Raw genomic sequence first — 22,209 nt, forward strand, 5'->3', positions numbered from 1 at the left:
CTCATTAAACCACAAGATGCTTTTTAGATCTTTCTCAAATCATGCTGGATAACATGATCAACATAACAGGTTTTACACAAACTTTTAAAGTTCATGTCAGTTTCAAAGCATTAAAGTTAAAGGGGGATCATGCGAATACAAAGAAATTAATTTCACTTTTCACTTCAACATTTCAATCAAATTATGCTGATAATATAATTTGTACTAAAAAGAAAGTTGTACTTAATTAGAAAAATGCAAAATAGAAGAATTTTAACTAGTACGCTCAGACTTCAGGATCCACTGTATATTTTTCTGTAATTTAAATAACTGTAAGTGTATGCCTGCCATCTTTACGCTCTCATCCAGCAGAGACTAATCTCAGTCTATTGGTAATTACCAATCAGTATGCAAGTCTTTGAAGGAATCGTCTCTAGGCAACCATATAGATCAGCCAATAAGCTCTCATCCATTCATCAAATTCGAATGAAATGTCTCCTCCCAGATCAAAAATGCTGTAGTGCGATTTGGAGGCTATTACTGATACTGTAGCTAATCACATATTTGCTCTACATATATTTCAATATGAAATTGCATTTATTTTATCTCTCAGAGATTGTACAGGATTAATACAAAGGTATTAAATAGCTCAAAATGCTTACATAACAGCAAAAGAAAACACCAGGCGAATGTTACATTTATAAAATGCAAAATTTCAAAATAAGGCAAAAAATATGGATACTATCAGGTGATTGACACAAAAATAAAACAAACATATAAATACAATAAACAACATACATTTTATAAAAATACAAAAATAATAGTAAATAATAAATAATGCTTTTACGTTGGCATGGTCTTTACTAATAAATATAAAATTTAAAACAAATAAAAATTATATTTAAAAAAAACTAGACGATATAAAACACTTCTTTTAGACACATATTTAGAAAACATTAAACTGGCAGAGGGAATATCTGGTTAAGCGCACAGTTCTGATGACACACTTTGGTCTCATCTTCAAGCATACAAACTCAGCAGATGTTTGAAAGAAAGATTATCACAGGATCAAACATGATGAAGCATCTTTAAAAGATGTTAGGAATGAATCCCACTGTTTAACTGACTCCCATAGGAAAAATATAAATGACAGAAGAAATCATAAGTGAATTGATAAACAATGGGTTCAATTTAAAGGAACAATATATACTGTACGTCTCATTTTAAACCATCAAATGCTTGACTGTCAAAGTAATTTTCCAGAATAATAATTCAAAACTAACTAGCAGCAATAAATCAGTGTAATTATCCAGAAACTATGTATTAAACCACACTGTTGCTATTCATCAAAACAGTAATATCTCTCAGGCTTATGCAAAACAACACAATACATCTCATCTATCTAAAGGCCTTTTTACATAAACAGACACAGCGTCATTGACTTGACTGACGTGTGTATGAGGAAAAACAGCATGGGTATAATTCATAATTCAAGGATGTCTCTTGGAGATCCAACATTCCAGGTCACTACTGCATTACTCGACTTAATATTGTGCTCCATTTGAATCTCAGTTCTGAACACCTAAGCAAAATTATTAGCTAAAAGAGAAAGCCTGTTTTTTTGTTGTTGCATAAAATCTACATACAAAAGACAAGTAGTTTGACAAAGAGGTAAAAAAAAACATCACAATATAAGGCAATGGAGCCGACTCAGCATTTTTTAAACTTCTTTAAAAAAGGAAAATAAAATGGAACTATAACCAACCAATCAAACATTTTTAAAGTCTGTTTTCTTCCTTAGTCTTTTTGCCTTGTTTCCCAGTACAAATACCTAAACATGTTTGAATCAAGGCACTTGATCTTGTTTAATTTGAAGTCTTGTTTTCTAAAAAAAAGGCATCTAAATTAAGCAATTTTTTTGTTTAAAACGAGAAAAAATATCTGCCGACGTGTTCAGAAAAATAACCTTCATTCAAAGGGAAACCAGGAAACCAGGAAAACCAAGTATAATTTTGATACATTTTTCTCATTAATATCTTTACTCATTTTGCTTCTCAAATAAATGCATCTTGATTTAAGAATGTTTAGATGTGTGTACTGGAACAGGACAAAAAGAATGGGTTGCAGTGTTAAAGCTGACGTGTGTAATTTATTGTTTTCAAATGTTAAAAGACTTTTTCCTATCTATGCAACAATTTTAAGCAAGTAATTTTTAGGCTGATTTCTCTACACTCCAGCAAACAGTGTTTGGGAAACAACAGTCTTTTTTTTTTTTTTTGCAATTCCACTCAGTGATATTAGTGGCACGGAAATGACACACTTCAGCTTTAAATAAAGGCAAAGTTCTATGAAAACACCAGTGACAACATCAGAAACACCACTCCGTGAACATGGGCCATCTTGCTCGCGTCTGAACTGAAGTATCCCCTCGAGTTCAGGCCTGTGATGGAGACGAACACAAAGACATCACAGACAGGATTATATGAAGTAGGCAACTACAAATGTCAAGCAATTGCAAGGTTAGCAGTTCGATTCTGTGTATATCAGCGTGCACTATATTTAATGAGCTCGCATGAAGCCTTACTTGACATCTTTGGTATCCGTATAGGGCTGCTGCTGCTGCCGTCTCCTCCGTCACTCAGGGCTTTGATCTGAACGAGCAGGTCTTCTTCAGACGGCACCTGAAGCTCCACGGACGTCCTGTTGGTCTCCACTACGCTGCTTCCTCTGTGCCAGTTTTGACGATACACAACCTACGGGGGAGAAAGTGGGTCAGTGAGATGCAGATATTAGCTAAAAACACTCCAAAATAAACTAATAAGTCACAAGAAGAAGGATATTTCATGCCGCACAGCGGACACAAAACATATTTGAACACACACAAAAAATGCTGAAATGTGATGACATGAAGTAGCATTTATTGTGAAGAAAAAATTGCACGAGCACACTTAACATTTCACAAAAATAGGTCATGTTTGTAAATTTATAAAACAATTTTTTTGCAATAGAAAACAAATGATAAAACGCTCACTATTGGAATGCAATAGGCCTACAGTAGTGGCCTAAAGTGGCATCTTCAAATTTTATTGAAATATTATTAAAAAAAGTTAAAAGTGAAAGATTTTGAAAGCATATTGCATAGTTATGCCTGGAGTCAATTGTTTTAATTGTGAGAACGCAACATAATTTGGGAGATCTTTTTGGGCCAGGCTGTCGTACAAAAAAAAAAATGAACACAACTAAATATTAATAACTTACTATGCAGTAGTGAATTTATGCTTTTTCCTGTGAGCTTTTTGTATTGCATAGTAAAATAAAACCTGTATCTCAAAATAATTTGATCAGATAAAAACCTTAACAAGCTTTAGTGTTCTTCCCTCGTATTTAAAATAACAAAATATCAAATATTTAAAAGTTTTTTTAAAAATATTCCCTAAAAAATAAGCCAACAGCAGCATTGGAAAGTGCATGAAAGTCTGTTAATATTAATATTCCCCACCGTCTCCATGCAATCTCCAAAACCCAGGTAAAAGAGAGAATACAAATTAAAAAATCGTTATCAATTTCAAATTTCAAATTGATTTCTAGTGGGAAGATTAGAATGTTTGCTGACATATCTCGCTGTGAAAAAAAATTGGTTTTACAATCCATTTTTCATTTAAATGTCGTTTTTTTTTTTAGATCGACAGTGCAAAACAAATAGCCACCAAACTGATATTCTTTCTTGCTCACACAGACAAGAGAATTTATGATTATTGATTGCATTATTCTGCAGGTGCCTCACAGCGGACGGTTAGGATTGCAAATGAATAGTGTTTCTCCCTCATGAAAGTGTCTTTGGTGAGGAGTCGCTAAGCTCGTAGCTCCAGATGGAGGATAGCATCAGAGCCGCCCAGCTGTTCGCCGACCCGACAAACCTCTACATTTCAGAGAGGCCGTCGTCAATTAGCTGGCAGAACGCTGCAGCAAATTAATTTGCTCAAAAGAAATGAATCACATCGGACAATTTTTAATCCTCTTTCTGAACATTTTGTATGAACTACTGCTACAGACGACTTGGGTTTTGAGCGCAGCAGGAGTTTGAAGAAGCTTGTTCTGAAATGTAAAAAGACTAAGATGTTTCTGAACTGTATCTATGACCTTGAGTGCTTTATTGCAGAAATTCAATAAAAAAAGATTTAAAAAAAAAAGATCATACTAAAGGGGAAATCAAATCTAGTCTTAAAAAAACCCTTAACATTTACTGTCTAGCCAGACATTAGCTTTAATCCATTCACTTTTACCGTTTATAGTTTATACTATTTGCTAAATGGTCTTGCGCAAAGCATGCATCTATTCCAGAGTTTTTCATAATTTTACTAAAAGTTTTTCTAGCAAAAAGGAGAGAGAATGGCTACTGCTTATGCTAATTTTATCTGTATTGACCAATCTCACCCAAGATGACATTTCAACAGCCCAACTCAACCCAACTCTGATATGAACAGTGCAAAAAGGCAGGTAACCATTTACAGAAAGGTTGCATATGTTAAGGTTTCATATGATATTTAATGGATAATGTCTTTAGTAACTAAAAATGCTGTGCATAACCAGTTGTCACTTAAAACTGGTATTAAATAATGTCATGCAAAAAGATTTGCACTTCAAATAAGAAGTTCAAAAGAAGTTGCATGAAGGTATCTGGAAAGGCTTCACTAGCACCTCAAAATAAAAAAGTGAAATGAAAAAACAGTATATAATGCAGCTTTCAAAGGTAATGTTCTCGGTCATTTATCTCTGAGTTGTTTTATGTGAAACACCAGCGTATGTGGCACACTGATACAGCATGTTTATCAGCAAAGAAACAGAAGAGCGAAAAAAAAAAAAAAACAGATTACCTTGTAGCCTGTTACTTCTGATTCATTGTCCATCGCCTTCACATGTTCCCAGTTCAGAAAGACCTTTGAGTTGGTCAGGTTCCACTCAATGTTCCCTGGGGCTTGACTTGGAGCTAAAAGACATAAATCATATTCTGATTTACTTCCAACCCGTGTAATATAACCGAACAACATCTCCTGGTTAGATTTTGCAATCTTTACAATCAGCAGCTGAGGTATCACTTAAATTTAAGAAAGCGCAGTGGCACGGATTCAATACAGCGTAGCTCTCACTTTAAATTAGCTGGACTATAAATGTAATCCTTAAGAGCTATTTTGATGTAGCAAGCAGCAAAAAAAACTGCTATGAAACATTATGCAGAACATTAAAAGGAATATATCAAACAAAACTGTAAATTCTGTGATCATGTCTTTCGCATCCTGTAACAGAATGTCCAAGCTGCTCTTTTCCATACAATGAAAGTGAATGGTGACCACGGCTGTTAAGATTTTTAAGTGAAAAAACAACTTAAATGTTTGTTTATTAATCATACAGAGCAATTGTGTGGATTCTTAAGATTTTTTTAAATGGTAAATGAGCTGTATGGACTACTTTTATTATGCTTTCATCTCTTTGGAGCTTGACAGGACCTGGGGCCTCATTTATAAAACTTTGCGTAGGATTTGCATCAGAAGTGGCGTACGGATGAAACATAGGACGTGCGTACGCACAGAAATATTCGGATTTATAAAACCGTGCGCACGCACATCCTACGCAGTTTTCCCTTAATAAATCACAATCAATTCTAAATGTAGCGCAGCTTTTGCGGCTTCATGTCACGCCCATAGTTGCCCATAAATAGTCCGTGAAACGCCCACAAGTTAATATTCATCGATTGCGAAATCATGGCAAACACAGAGAGGAAATTTAAAAAAAAAGTAACTTCACTCAATGTGAAGTAGAAGTTATCGTTGGCGAGGTGGAAAAGAGGAGAACATGTTGTTTGGAGGGCACTGTGTGGGCATTACTAATGCCAAAAAGGCACTTGAGTGGCAAAAGGTTGTAGACGCCGTTAATGCTGTAGCCTCACAACGGACCGTGGCCGAAACAAAAAAGAAATGGTCGGACAAGATCAGCCATTGTGCGTCATTACGCATTGTGATGGGGCATTTTATTTCCATCCATTTAATTGTATCTGACAAGCTACAGATGTCTGTTATAATCTACGTGAAAATGGGAAATAGTTCAGTGCCAATGTCATTTCTTGCAGCTTTCTGAATGGTTGAGACATACGTCATACGTTATTTTATCAAAAATAAAACAAACTAAAGGCATATGCATGAATAGGCTACTATGATTCCGTAGCTGATGAATTTTTTTTTACTATGAAAACAACTTTCCCCAGTGGACAATTAATAGTCTACATCTATCTATCTATCTATCTATCTATCTATCTATCTATCTATCTATCTATCTATCTATCTATCTATCTATCTATCTATCTATCTATCTATCTATCTATCTATCTATCTATCTATCTATCTATCTATCTATAATTGCATCTATATCTGCTCCGCCAGACGGACACATTGACGAGAATATCAGTTTTGTACATTATTTAGTTGTGTTTACCATATTATTTATGAGGATGAATTGCAGAACATATTTCACTTTTCTTTTTGCAAATATGTGTTAATTTGCATTTCTGTTGTAATTTCGTTTGATTTTGTTTGTTTTACACTACAGATCGATCAAACGGGTGTTCGTGTAGGCTGTTAATTGTAGGAATTGTGAAGTCTTCATGTTATTTATGAGAGGCAACAGTAGGCCTATTCCCATTTCTTATACACAACGGTCTACAGTTTCACACACTTTCACGTGTTTCTTCCATCTGCCGACGGTGTCGCCATTTCTCATTTCACCCGTTTTTGTGCGTACGCCTGGGTCAGAGCTTGCATGAAGGACCGCACATTTTCCCGTGAAGTTTGCTTTTTATAAATACCAACTATTGCGTAGGGAGTGGCGTACGCCTTCTTTTGTGCGTACGCAACGTTTATAAATGAGGCCCCTGGTCCCCATCCACTTTCATAGTAACACAACAAATCTGAGTAGACATTATTTTTTGTTCCACAGAAGAAAAAAAGTAATATAAGTTTGGCACAACATGAGGGTGAGTAAATAATACTAGAAATTATTTTTTTGGGTGAATCACCCCTTTAAGGCAAACATTTCTTTTCATAACATAAGAATTGTGATCATTTTTATTTATTTAATCAATTTAATGCGACTTAGCAGAGATGTTCAAATAGAATAAACAAGCAAATAACTAAAACATTTTCAAACACTTGTAATGTTGTTGTATTATAATGTAATATTGCAATTTTCAATCTTCTGATGTGACAGACTGCTTGAATGTCAGTGTGTCCTTTTTTCCTTTATTTCCAAAACTCCCTAACAGTAAAATAGTTGCTCCTGATGTAAGATTGCTTAGGATCAATTGTATAAATGTTGTGTTTGCCACTGCCCGGTCATGTGCTCACTCAAACAATTCAGAAAACATCTTTCAATGAATGACTTTTCACAGTAATTGAGGAATTTAAACATAGTTTAACTCCAACAGAACACTGAACCGGGGAAAATCTGATCTCCTTTCTCATAAAATGTCTTGGCTAGGACGGTGTGCACCCGGCATTCATGCTTTAAAAAATTGAGGATAATAGATATCGTAATTTGAAGCAATTTAACTAATGATACTGAGCCCACCGAGTCTACAATACATGCTATTATGATAACTATACTCGATCATAACAGCGGTCTGCGCTATCACATTATACTTATTCAGAGAATCTACCGTAAAAAAGGAAAAAGAACAATCGCCTATCTGCTCCAACACAAAGAAAGAGATCTGTTAAGCTCTTTATTCTAAAGCGGCCTTTAATTGTACGCTCAGTCTATTAGCTGAAAATAGCCATAAGACTCCCTCCATAGTAATGTCATAGTTTATCTGATCAGTTTCTGGCTCAGTTAAACACTGTGTTTTGTTCTTGATTATTGGCATCAGATAATGAGGCTATTTAGCAACGGTAGTTTAACAGAGCCCACCTTAATCTCTCATAGTGTTGAAAACACCCCACTAAGAGTTTAACAGGGTCGGATTATGATCCTGTCAGGCCTCTAATCTCACATCTTTGAAGTTCCACGCTACTCATTTAGTGGCAGACCACTTATTCTACATTCATTGATAATGGTATATCCATTTATATATACATACATACATACTATATGGCGTGCTCTAGCTGTCAGTTTATGCTGCATGTGCAGCCCGAGGGCCTTAACTTGCGCTATTATGTGGTAAGGTGCCTGCCGTACAGCTTCCTTTGCCAGTCTTGGGCACCCAGTTTGGAGGCCCCAGGAAGCCTGAGGCCCCAGGGCACTGGGCCCACTGACTATACTGGATACTTTGCTTTTAGTTTATATACTAGTATGTCAGAAAAGCTACATGCATAACAAATACAGGACTCATCCCACAACGCAGGAAATGTCAACTTCCACAAATGCGTTTTGTCAACTACTCATTTACTTTGTTTCAGTCGAAATCAATCGTTTAAAAACGACAGACTTACGTGGCTTCTTGGTGGTGATGCTGATGGGGGCGCTGGAGGGCCCGGTGCCGGCGCTGTTGTGTGCTCTGACTGACATCAGATAGATCGTGCTTCCCTTCAGGCCTGTGATGTTGACTGAGCTTTCCGTGACCCTTACCCTCTCTGCATCGCTTTCTGGTGACCCATCCTCCAACCACTGCACCTGTAATAGTAAAGGTTATATTTAAAGAGACAGTAAGGGCCGGTTCACACAGAGACGCAGATCAGCGGAATGAAAAAATGCACAAAGTTTAGAGATGCGTTTTTTGTTGTTAAACTAGTCTACAGTGTTTACTTTGGGAAACAATGGAAAAATAGCGCATTCAGTGTGACGTCCTCTACATAATTTCACTATTTACAACACACACAAAAACTGTGCAACTTAAAAATCTGGGCTTTGAATTGATTACAAATTATATTCATAATTAATCAAAGTTCTCCATCCAGCAGTTGGTACTTGAAGTGCTCATATGATTGGGAAATGATGCTTATGAAATGTACGTGCAGGTCAGGACCATGATTAGTTATGTAATTGTTTTGTTGGGGTATTTTTTATTATTAAATCACACTAAATTACACACAAACACAATAAAAATGTACAAATAAAAAAAAGTCACATTGGTGCAAAAGTCAAAAACAAAGCGCTTACAAGCATGAGTTTTAGTTCCCCTCACTTCACAACAAATCCTTAACTTTTTTTTCAGAACAGCAGTGAAAAATATAAGTATAAAACAAACTAATTAAAGTTGCATTCATTATAAACAACAAGCATGAACACATTTATTAAAACGGAAACTACCGGTGTGTGGGAAATGCGCTATAAAAATAAACTATAAATAAACGTACCTCTCTCGATCGGCACAAATCCAAAAGTGCGCATTTTTTGCATATTGTTAATTGCATTATAAAAATCACATCACGTTTCAGATGATAAAAAAATATGACTTATATTTATCTGAAAAATGTATATTTTATGATTTATCCGAAAAATACCGTGTATACACACAATCTTTTTAATGAATTGAATGGGCATTATGTTTCCGCTTGAGTAAGTGTGCTTCCAACCTCACAGCTAAGAAATCGACTTGAGAGGAATGTCATTTTTGTTCTTGCATCAGGGCTCAATACACTATGAACGGTGACAAAGTCACTGTGACTCAGTTTCTTTTTTTTACTGCGTTCAATAAACATCTGCGGACTGCAGCAAGGGACTCTGAAAAGTATTTGTGGATTTTCATATGTGCTCTTTTTACTACCCGGAGCTGTGAACGACTTTGTGGTTTCACCACGGAGCTACCGCGTGACCTGGGATTTCTCGCGGAAGCCTCGTTCGGTTGGGAAGGAGAGAAATGGGCAGAATCCTGTGGGTTTCTCACGCGGTGAGAAACGACCTAGCAGCTGAAGTGTTTGCAGGAGGGGGAATTGATGTATGATGTCCACACATCTGAAAGGTGATTTATATAAGTGCCCAGAAAGCCTGGGTATTGGCGCTCCCCGGGAGACAGGACCAGCTGTGAGAAGACCTCTTCATTCTGCAGATGAGATTGTGAAAAATGTGGCCGGGGGATCGCAGACTCTTGTTGGGGAACAGGAAATTGCACACCCTGCCATCAGCACAATGCATACATTACGGAATCTGATTGAGGTGATGCAGTCTGAGGTCAGAGTCTCTTTTTTTCCCTTCCTCCATTTATGGTGATTACGTACCTCATAGCCGGTTATCCGTCCTTTGCTGCCGCTTTGGTGGACAGGTTCCCAGAATACCTCGATCTCAGACGCGGACAGAGTGCGGGCCCAGACTCTTGGAGGAGCTACAGAGGGTTCTGTGTGTGAGGTCAGCCATATCAAAAACAAGTGGAAAGGAATGGAAAAAACAACAGCTAATGAGAACAGACAGTTTACAGGATTTTAGTGCTTAAATGTACCACCTGTTTGCAAGAACTAATTGCGGTGTTAGCACACTTGCGAATAAAGAAATTACCATCAAAGTGCACTAACACAGCTGTAGAGGGAGTGTAATTAAAAATTGCAATGCATCCATCAACTTTGTCATTCTTAAATGATGTCCAATAATGTCCTCGCACAATTTGCATACAATCAGCACAGAATACAAGCATATTAACCTTCATCTGCTGAATATACAGCGACCACGGGGCTAAACGGTCCCTCTCCGATGTCGTTGTAGACGCCGACTTTGACTTCAAACCGTGTGAGTGGTGGGAAAGTATCATTTTTATAAACGTATCGTGATGCATCAGCCGAGGCCAGCACGCTCTGTTTCCATGTGGTAGTGCCAAGCGGACGAAATGCCACCACGTAACCAAACTTTTCTCCATTTTGTAGCTCCTCCGACACAGGCTGTGAGAAAAGAAGTTGAGAATCAAACATAGTTCCGCACGATTCAATGACTCACTCATAAAGAAAGTTACTTGTTTTGTTCCTAAATCATTCAGTGTTTATACATATCCAGTCGTGCGATATTCCCCCAGTATCAGCACTGAAACCGTTCCCCCTTTGGTATCACTCCGCTTGCAACATTTCTTACACAGAGTGTTATGGCGGACAAGCTAACCACCATCATTTTACAAATACTACTTCTGTTGTGTCACGGAATGTAGTTTTAAATGTTTTTTAGGCGAGAATGTATTTATTTAGATCCTGTAGCCGTAAATCACAACCATGCTGACATACAGCCATACTCATGTGATATTGCTCATGTATACGAGATTATTAATGCTTCATGGAAGTGGATGGGCGCTAAAGTTCTTTTGATGCTATTTGCTTGCTTTGATTCTCCAATTGATGGAGATTGTAGTTTTTCTCCAAATTGCTTAAACAAAAGCACATACCTTCAATTAACAAACTTGTAGCTAGCAGTCTTTAAAGGTTTAAGTTATTGTTCAGAATCATGGAGAAAATTAATGGGATTTTTAAGTCTGGTACCTGACTGTTTCATTCTGTTAGCATTCTTGTAGCGCCACTGAACCGCTCAAATTCAAAATCCAGAGCTAACAGAGTAATTTTAGCATTATAAGCACAAAAAATAAAAAATGCTCACTGCTCTCCTCAACAAGTCCCGTGATTTGAAGTGTCACTCAAAACAAAACGGTGTGGGATGATTTACAAGGCAAAGTTTCACAGGGTTAAGGGGTTGTTCAAAGTATGAGGAATAATGCGTTAATGCATTAAAATGCATTAAAGCAAAATCATTCAGCCGACATGACGTTACATTACTGCAAGTTGACAAGCAATTTTCCGTGGTAGGTTTACATTGTTGCCTACATAATCTGAAATCCATTGAATGCAAGTAAATAAAGTTGACAGATTTAAGCACTACTGTGTCAGTCAAGAAACCCCTGGACTTAGTGAAAAATGCGGTGTATTTGGAAAGTAATACTGTATTTAAACACGCCGCTGAATATCTGTCGTGACAGCCGGTAAGATTACAAGAAAGCCATTGATAAACATTGTCATTTCAGATTTACTGGTATGAAAGCTGTCTCATATCTGCGTCTTCATTATGATTTACATACCAGAGGGAGCAATCCCACTGAGGCAAAGAGCAAAGATGACAGCACTGCCTTTTAATTAAACCTTGTCTAATTTAAACCACGTCACCGTGGAGAATTCCCTCAGAATCCGATTCACCAGAGAAGACTTATTTGAAAATGCTCCTGTCACAATAAATACGCTGAGCTCACCTCCCAAACAATCACGAGTTCGCCTCGGTTGCCTCCACCTCCACTCACGTTAGCTGGGGCGACTTCAGGATCTACGAGCCAGAACAGAGAACAGACAGCATAACAGAAGAAACGGCTTTTATACCTGTGGGATTGGCGGCAAATCACACTTCCTCTTCCTGAGCAGCGGCTCAAGGCTCTTTTCAAAATGCTTCAAAGATTTTGGATGAGGTAGAATGTAATAACCCGTAGAATGTTTAGTTCCCCGCTGAAAGATGGTCTTAGCATGTCACCCAGCCAGGTTTTTCTCTCTCTTTTTTTTGCACTTTTATAGCTGGTCCAACTAGCTGGCCTGGCTAGGAGACCAGTTAGACCTGCTTAAACCAGATAAGACTAGCAAACCAAACCAGTTCAGGCTGGTTTAAAATTTTAATTAAGATTTGACTATGCACTGGTTGTTGTTTATGTCACTTTATGATACTTGCTATGGAATTTAATATCCAAAGTTTGTTTTATTATGCTTTTTCATAGACATATGTTGAGTGTTTTTTTGTTTGTTTTTTAATATAATTTATAATATGATGTATCTGTATGTATATAGTGTAGCTTGCGAGTTAAATTAAGAGTCAGTCACTAAATATTGCTTATTATCTCAGTGCACACAGGAAAGACAATTGTGATCTATTGTAACACATTTACACTGGCTGGGAGAAAATTAATTAAAAGTAAATAATGCCCAATTCTCCAGCCAAAGAGAAAACTAATAACTCTAATTATACCCATTTACACTACATAACTATTTACACTTTCATCCCGCAATGTAATATGATAACTTTTTTTCAGTAATTAGGACAGAAAATGACCTATATCCTTAATTTTCAGTTTCTACAGTATTCTATTCTAAGACATTGCTGTTTAATAGTGTATAATCCTGGCAAATGTAGACGCTTTGTGAACAAAGTTTTATTTGCTGAATGGTTGGGATCTGAAGGAAACAGCTGTTTGCATGTCAGTGATCGAAGCAGTTGCACACGGTACCTGAGCTTAAAATAGCGCCTTTCGTGTGTTACCGCCTCATAGAATTCGGGAGAAGTCCACACAGTTTTTGTTGGTGTTGACATGAATTATTGATAGCTGCATTTCCTGATCGTGTGCAGCAGGTTTGGGCCTTGCCTTAAATAATATAGCTACATTTTATTTTGTCCTAAATTTCCAAGCAACTACATTTTCTTGCGGTTTCAAATTAGTGAACCTTCTGTGATGCCAGTCCGATTCCTGCACACTTAATTTGTGGCCTAATTATTTTGCAATTTGGTTGTTCCCAGGAAAACCTGTGTGAATGCTCGAGTGTTTATTTCTCATGGCTGAACTCTATTACGAGGAGTCACTCCCGGTGATTTAAACTAATTATAGAATTAAATTACATTTCTCCTTCCTGATGTATTAGAGATGACAGATATGGAATCAGGAGGGATGGGCGCATACCTGCAGCTTTGGTGCGAACGGGTTTGGATGGCACACTGGGTTCCCCAACCCCCACGCCGTTGATAGCCACAACTCTAAATTCATAATCTACCCACGGATTTAGATTCACTGCCGTCGCATGAATCATCTGTCCAGGCACAGAATCAGGAACTAGGATTAAAGAAAATTTGGAATGGAAAAACACATCAATGCCCATCTGCACAAATGAGTAGCCTAGCATAATTATTTTGGTCTATCTTGGCAATTGCCTGTTTCTTTTTTTATCTTTTAGAGTGCATTTGAAAAAAGCATTTGCATGAATCACATTTAAATGACTCACAAAAAAAAAAAAAAAAAAAGGATATGAAAAGTTGCTTATATTTCTACTATACACTGTCCAGACAAAAAAAAAATACTGTGTGGATTTAAATGACTAGATCATTATCGTAGTGATTATTATGTTTACAAAAACATGTTGTGATGTTCTTTCCATCAAGAGGTGCATACATTTTTGATCAAGACCTTATATTGACAATGCAAGAGTCAAGCACTCTGTAAAGTCTTCTCCAGCACATCCCAAAGAGTTTAAGGTCTGGACTCAGAAGTGCCAATTTATGTGTGAAAATTGTTCTTCATGCTCCCTCTTAAACATTCTTTCACAATTTGATCCTGATGAATCTTGGCATTGTCATCCTGGAATATAACCATGATGTGTCTTCCTACGTGGTTGTTTAAGAAATGAAGACCTACACACTCCATCAATTAGGGTTTGAAGAACTGTTGCCAAACATATAACATGATAGAAACATAATAATCACTGCTATAATGATCCAATGATTGACTCTTAAGCATTTGCCTATTTAAATCCAATCAGCTACCTTTTTTTGCCGGGCAGTGTATAAACTGATTTTACGAGAAAGTTCTGTAGATTACTATACCGGTTTTGACTGCCTGCCATCCGATAGAGAAAGGGGTCCTGGCTTGCACAATGTAGAGGGTAACGGGACTGTGGTTGTCAGGTCCGGGGCCCCACGAGAGCTGAGCAGTCCTGTCTGTAACGTCCCCCACCAACACACCCACTGGAGCACCAGGGGGCCCTGACAACACCGCCGCCAAAGAGACAAAAAGGACTCAAACTTGCTGTGTATTCTCATCAGAGAAGGGCACAGCAAGGTGACCAAGTACCTTGCGATGTGAGACAAGTCTGCCCACAAAAGCCGACATGTTTAATATTCAGAACCAGGGAGAGTGATCGTTCACTTGATGATGGAAATACAAAAGGTTCTAAAGAGCACGAAGCAGGGAATTAATGCATTGATTTCAGATACTCCTGTAGTCATTACTTCAAGAGCTGAATCACGGAATACAACAGAAATAGCAGGGAAAATTGTAAGGCCTTTTTAATTTATATTTGATAAATGCTCAGAAGAGTGTAGAATACTAAACAGCCTACTCGAGGCAAGACGCACATACCTCTGACAATTAAGTCTGCCGCTGCAGACACACTGTCCACTGCCGTATGCACCATGCAGACGTACTTCCCAGAGTGCTTCAGCTGCACGTTTCTGATCATGAGATCCCCAGAAGATCCCTATAAAAAAAAGTGTATCATATAAAAAGTTACTATCCATCCATCCATCCATCCATCCATCTATCACTATATTCATGTATTATGGAATGTAAATGCTACACTAAGGTACTTAAAAAAAAACTATAGTATTACAGTGGTATATTTTTAAGGTAATTCATCAAATGAAGAAAATTCAAATAAGTTATTCTGCAGATGAGTAAATAATTGAACTGACAATTACAAATAGTAGGCTGTATGGTACACTACCGTTCAAAGGTTTGAGGACTTTTAAATGTTTTTAAAACATACGTATCTTATGCTCACCAAGGCTGCATTTATTTGATCAATATAATTAAATTTTTTAATTTAACACTTTATATTTTTAAATGTTATTTATTCAATTTTCAACATTATTTCTCCAATCGTCAGTGTCACATGATCCTTCAGAAATCAATCTAATATGCTGATGTGGTGCTCAACCAGAAATTATTCTTATTATTACCGATGTTGACAACAGTTGGGCTGCTAAATATTTTTGTGGAAACAATGTTTTTTCAGGATGCTAATGAACAGAAAGTTCAAAGAACAGGATTTACTTGAAATTGATAGATGCCAACTGAGACTTTTGGTCACGTGCTCATAAAACCTTAATTTCTTTTCGACTGAAGAAAGAAAGACATGGACATCTTGGATGACATGGGGGTGAGTAAATTATCAGCAAAAGTTTTTTTAAAAAGTGAACTAATCCTTTAAAGCATTCTTGCTGAATAAAAGTATTAATTTGTTCTCTAACTGTCCCCAACATTTTGAACGCTAGTGTTATGGTAATACTGTGGTACTTTTTTAGGTCTCAGAAATCAAATATATTTAAATTTTTTCAAAAACATCAGGGAACACATGCCAATAAAGTAGCAAAGGACCCTCTGCTCTCATATTTGATTGGCTCTTCAGTTCAGATAAGGATCCTTTATCTCACTTAAACAAGCAATCCTACTGTTGTTAGTGAGAGTCCGCCATTTGTGCATTTGATCATTGGTCTCTCCAGGTTCTCAAAAGCAATACTTGACAACCTGAAAAGCTGGATGATCTACACAGTCAGAGAGTGTGTCCTGTGGATAGCTATTTGACGTTCAACTGTGTGTTAAACAGTGTGCGATGAAAATCCTGTAATCAGACAGATTTGTGCCTCTATGTTCAGAGAGCAGCCAGGTGCCCTTGTACTCAGGTTCCCTCCATTGCTAGCTGAGCTACAAAAAAAAGATAAAACGGCAAGAAATCTCAATCATTCCTCACTCGCATTCCACTACCCCTAGTTCTTTCAAAGAGGAATCCGAGGCTACAGTAATTCAGAAATACAGCATTTGTAGCTTTGAATTATGACGGACAGAAACGCACCCCTCCAATCATCCAGAAGTGATCATGTCTACTGAAATCGATGAGTTTCCCGTTGAAGAACCACTTGAAGACGGGGTGCAGAGTGGAGTCTTTAGATACTTCACAAGGCAAGACAATGCTCTCCCCCACTGTGCCATCCATACTCAAAGGGGGGACTGTAATCTTGGTCGGCTCTATTAAAAAAAAAGTTTTGAGTGAGACAAAGGGAAAAAAGGACCATGAGAGACTGTCACATGCATTACTTCAAAATACTTTAGATTTGTTGTAAAAAGAAAATGTCCTGGCACCAGGACACAGGACTTGGGGGGCTTTAATAGTTCTAAGGGGGTCTTGCGGTTGAAATCGTATCCCGGGGAGGTATGGTGGGGGGTGTTCTGGTCCCCATCAGATGAAATCATGCTCGCTTCCATTGCGTTCCTTGCGGGGGTTCGGATCATGGGGGGCATGATGCTTATGGAGTGCATGTGTCAAACTCCACTTGTGGAGGGCCATTGTCCTGCGGAGTGTTGATCCAAAAACTTTTAAGGTTCAAGTGTGTTTAATTAGGGTTGGAGCTAAACTCTGCAAGACAGTGGCCCTCCAGGAACGGAGTTTGATTCCCCTGCTTTAGAGAAGTTTTTGGGCAATTTTCAGCCTGTCAGGCTTGGAGACTGAATCAGCTTAACCAGCTGAAACCAGCATGGCCCGGTTGGGAGAGCAGCTAGACCAGCTTAAACAACCTTAAACCAGCTAAAATAATAGATGATTTTTTTTTGTCAGCATGTACATGTTGATGCAATGACTGTAGCCATAAAAAGGGAGTCTGCCTAATTTTAAAATGAATAAAAAAATAAAAAAAATGTAATAAAAAAAATATATATTTTCATGTCCTGAATTTGAATAACCCTACTTGAAGCCATCAAAGTGTTTGAAAACATGCATATGTAATGCCTAAAGTTATTAAAGGAGTAAATTGAGAAAAAAAAAAAAAAAGAAGCTTGCAACAGCAGCATATTTTTAATTAAACATGTAGAAAGTGACTGGGAGACGAGGAGAAAATCCGCTCCCGGTGATGTGGACGGCTAAGGATTTTTTCACACCAACGGCTGGACCAATAACTCACACATGACAAAAGCTTGGATGAGTTATACCTCTGTCAAACCAGCAGGAACATAAAACAACTATATATTTCATTATCAATTTCATGCTTGGGCTGCTCACTGTTTTTCCACTGGTTCTCATCCGGTTTAAGGCGTCCGCTTAGAAGCAAGAGAAATGTGCTGTTTGTGAAATGTGAAAGGTGTTTTACCTTTGACCACTAAAGTCCCAGAACTGCTGGATGTACCGAAGGGGTTTCTGGCAACGCAAGTGTACCTCCCTGCGTCAGACTTGGTAACGTTGGCGATCCTGAGGGTGCCGTCCTCTAAAATGGTCCGCCTAAAATGGTAAACAATTTTTTTTTGGAATAAATGTTTGGTTTAAATGTTTTTAAGAAATGACAGTGACATGAAGACCAAGTATGGTAACCTATACTCTGAATTAGTCCTCTGCATTTAACACATTCAAGTTAGTGCACTGCACACACACTAGGAGCAGTGAGTAGTGAACATATACACACACACGAAGCAGTGGACAGTCATTTTTGGGGTTTAGGTGCCGTGCAATTTTCCTACGGGTATTGAGACTCGAACCTGCAACTTCCAGGTTACCAGACTCTCTAACCATTAGGCCACGACTGCCCCAATTGTTGAAATTGAAAGTTTTATCCAGCAAGGAGGCATTAAATGGATCAAAAGTGACAGTAAAAACATTTACACAGTTCCTTTATACATAAGTTGAAGATTTTGGATGTCATTTTGCAACAGTGTTAAAAGAACCTCCTTTCCTTTAGTCTTGCCTTCCCAAAATAAATTCTCAGTCAGACTCAGCCCAACTATTCCATACAGAAAAACAACCCCGTATTTGTCTCTGTATGCTTGTGTTTCTTTTTTTAAAAAGTGCGAAAACTGTAGGAAATTATATATTAAATAACCACAGCCAGAATTTAACAGGATACAGTTAGTCAATGGATTCTAAAAGATTAAACCTCTACATTCACAGGTGAATACTGCTATATTAAGACCAAGAATAAAGAGAGGGAAGAGTATGTAAAGGAGAAGCTGATTCGTTCAGGGTTGAATTCTCACCTGCGGTCTTATCATTATCCAACACACGAAAGATGCTATCGACACATTAAAAGGCGTTTCCAAAAATGTCTGGATCATGCGAGGAGATGTTGATAGCATCTGACTGAAATGCTAGCCTTCGCAATAGAGCTGCAACAGAACAAACAAAACTGAAACTCGCACTCTCTTCAAACAGGTTTTTATTAGTGGTGGTTGTTCTTACACAAGTTATGGATTTTTCACAACCCCTAATCCTCAGTATTAAACACATATTTTGGCGTATTTGAGTGACAGCTAAAATTATGTGTTGTGTAGGAGTGGGGTGTGAGATATGTCCATTGTAAGTGATAATTTATGCATTGTAAAATTAAAATATAAAAAAACAATAAAACTAAATCAAGAATAAAACATCTAACAAAATCCCATAGACTTGCATTGAAGGAGGGACATAAGTCATCTAGTCTTAGTCATCTTATTGTTTCTTTAAGACTGATCATAACTTTTTGGTAACATTTTACAACAAGGTTCGTTAGTACATTATTAATTAACTACATTAATTAGCATGAAGTAATAATGAACTGCACGTATACAGCATTTATTAATCTATGTTAAATGTTAATTTCAATATTTACTTAATAATCTTACCAAATAATCATTTGAATCTGAAAAATGAGACTGGTTACCCCTTGGTTAACTGCTAGTTGGTCAGACTAGTTCTTAACATTGAGGCTAAGTTTATGCAAATGGCCATACTTGGATCTTTTGATTAGGAACAGGAAGTAACCATCTAGCCAACACCAAGACCACCTTAGCACCTGCCTGGCAACATGTTAAAAATAATCAGAACAATCTAGCAACCATTTACATCACCGTATCAACTGTGGTAGACTTTTGTACCACTCACATTTTCTTCAGAAAATGTCAAAATTGAATTCTGATTTATTCCTAGCATGTATATTTCATATAACTGGAGGAAACAGTTCTCAGAAGTGCTTCACCTACCATGATGTGCATCAACAAGCAATGCTGCTTTGTTTTTAATAACTAGGAAGGGATTGGGAGGAATGATAGATAAATAAATACAGCAATGTAAATATATGACGCTGAGATCCGCTGTGACCTTCTCCCAGAACAAATCAAACATGAGCGCAGCAGACCTGCCAGCTCAGAAATCAAACAATTTCAGCCGCAGCTTTTAAAAATAAATATGTATTTACTATGGCTCAGAGAACATGCTTTACGCCGAGAGCTTTCATCTGATTTATTGACAAAAATATCAAACGCTGAGCGATAGAAGCGTGCCGACCAGACGACCCGTGAGCAATGAGCTGCAAAACCAATAGAAAAAAGGCAAGAGCTATATCTGCTTACGGAACGAAACTTCTGACCACACAGAGCCACATTTATATCTGCGTCAAGACATGATGGCTTTGTAATCAGTCTCTGATCCTTCCTGTGGAATATGATGACTAATCGATGCTTCTCCTCACGAGTTGGGGCACGTCCAGAGAATCACTTCGGTGAGGCTGCAACACATTGACTTGATACAAACTCAGGAGTGCGAGATCCAACATTAGATTGACACGTTCATGTTTGCACCTCTTCAAACTAAATCACAGTGTAATTGCTGTGAAAATCAGACAATCACGCATATTTACCCACTAAAACAGAGCAGCAATCTGTTCCTTTACTCGTGACTAATGTAGGTGTCAGCAGGTTCACAAGGGCACAATACCTACACTATTGTTCAAATGTTTGGGGTCGGTGAGATGATTTAGAGAGAAGTCTCTTCTGCTCACCGAGGCAAAGACAACAATATTGTGAAATATTATTACAAGTTTAAAGTAACTGCTTTCTATTTTTATATATTTTAAAATCTAATTTATTCCTGTGAAGGTAAGGCTGCATTTTTAGCAGTCATTACTCCAGTTTTCAAGAAATATATTTATCATTTATTCACAGTCACGTTTGATGAATTTAATGTGCCCTTGTTGAATAAAACTATCAATTTATTTCAAAAAAATCTTACCGACCCCAAATATTTGAATTGCAGTATGCATAGTATACACATTTTGACTATCTATGGAATATATAGATGAACCTAGAACCTACTACCACAGAGCACACTGTGTGGAAAACTGTATCCCACAATGCAATACACCTTGAAATTTATTTTCTAAAGCAACAAATATATCAGCCATGATTTTAAACTCTTTCTTTCTTGAATACTTTTTCATTTTTAAATTTAATTTTAAACTAGATACCATTTGATGAATTGAACGTAATATTCAATAACAATATTGTATATTAAATGTTCAATAATACTATTGCTTGAACAATGTAGGTTGAAACATTATGTCTGCATAATATTTTCAATTTTACATAATATATATTTTAAACAGTCTGCAGTATGTAGTGTGCAACATGCAGTACACCATCCCAAACACAACTAATATAGAGTGTAATATCAAATCCCACAAATGCACTCCACTTGACACACCATTTCCTTTCATTGTTTGAGCGAAGTGTCAAAATACTTTACTCAAAATATGATAAAATTGATAAAATTCTGTCTAACAAACCTGCGCACATATATTCAAATGTGCATAACTATAGAATTAATTCTTAATGCGCACGTGAGCGCCATCAGCGTTTCTCACAGGTTTGCATTTAAAGTCTGTGTAGAGAGAAAGGTGTCGTCTTAGCGGTCTCTAATTTAATAACTAATGATCCTTGCGAAGTAAGTGAATCAATCAAAACTAACTTTAGCTGGAAAATATCTTTATTCAAGAACCGCTATATAGCCAAACAATCTCTGTTACCTTAAATTATCAGTTTATCTCTGTAAAGCCGCTTTGAAACAATCTGCATTTTTTAAAAGCGCTACATAAATGAAGATGACTTGACTTGATAAAAACATGGACTGTTTACTGAAATGTTGATTTTCGCATATTGCATTCTATTTCACATTTCCTATTTGTAAAAAAAAAAAAATGCAGTGTGTACACTGTGCCATAGTGTATCCCACAATGCATTGTCAAAAGTTAAGACATTAAAACAAACCCATAAAATAACTACTTGGAAAATGACAACTAGATGCCACTTCCTGAATTAAACGTGTCCATTAGTGCATATTGCTTTATATACAGTAGGCTACTATTTCCAAAACAGTATGCAGTATACACAATGTGCAAGTGTATCCCACAATGCAGTGCAATCGATCCTTCCATTTGCTTCCTGACACATTTGAGTGGCCAATTCCACTCCAAACCTGAAAATACTGCAAAATAACCATTTCCAAAATGATAACTGGATGCCGCTTTCTGAATTAAACATGAGCTCTTTACTAACCTGTTTATTTTTGCATATTGCTCCATATTATCTACAAAGCTTTAGTACATACTGTGCAGTGTGCAGTTTCAGACACTCCGAGGCTTACCTTTACCCTCTGATAGACGGTATCTGATACGCAGTCTTGCACC

At 37.2% G+C, this 22,209-nt stretch overlaps 1 protein-coding gene across 11 annotated transcripts in view; it reads right to left on the reverse strand.

Moving 5' to 3' along the window:
* Positions 1-560: 560 nt before the first annotated feature.
* The window catches only part of cntn6 (contactin 6), an 84,908-nt gene continuing 63,259 nt past the window's right edge, over positions 561-22,209 (reverse strand). For 7 of the 11 annotated variants that reach the window (XM_079628393.1, XM_079628392.1, XM_079628396.1 and 4 more), the window contains 12 exons: positions 17,872-17,999; positions 16,584-16,756; positions 15,092-15,209; positions 14,557-14,715; positions 13,640-13,789; positions 12,176-12,246; positions 10,598-10,832; positions 10,182-10,297; positions 8,457-8,637; positions 4,854-4,966; positions 2,564-2,732; positions 561-2,419 (listed from right to left, as the gene is read on the reverse strand). In XM_079628393.1, coding sequence (XP_079484519.1) covers positions 2,325-2,419; positions 2,564-2,732; positions 4,854-4,966; positions 8,457-8,637; positions 10,182-10,297; positions 10,598-10,832; positions 12,176-12,246; positions 13,640-13,789; positions 14,557-14,715; positions 15,092-15,209; positions 16,584-16,756; positions 17,872-17,999 — 1,708 coding nt within the window. In that variant the 3' untranslated portion in view covers positions 561-2,324. Of the gene's footprint in view, positions 2,420-2,563; positions 2,733-4,853; positions 4,967-8,456; positions 8,638-10,181; positions 10,298-10,597; positions 10,833-12,175; positions 12,247-13,639; positions 13,790-14,556; positions 14,716-14,803; positions 14,903-15,091; positions 15,210-16,583; positions 16,757-17,871; positions 18,000-22,209 lie in introns of all 11 variants that reach the window. The other 4 variants (XM_079628389.1, XM_079628386.1, XM_079628390.1 and 1 more) reach the window with 1 other exon arrangement.

Source organism: Phoxinus phoxinus (assembly GCF_949152265.1).
Source record: "Phoxinus phoxinus genome assembly, chromosome: 11".
Lineage (NCBI taxonomy): Eukaryota > Metazoa > Chordata > Actinopteri > Cypriniformes > Leuciscidae > Phoxinus > Phoxinus phoxinus.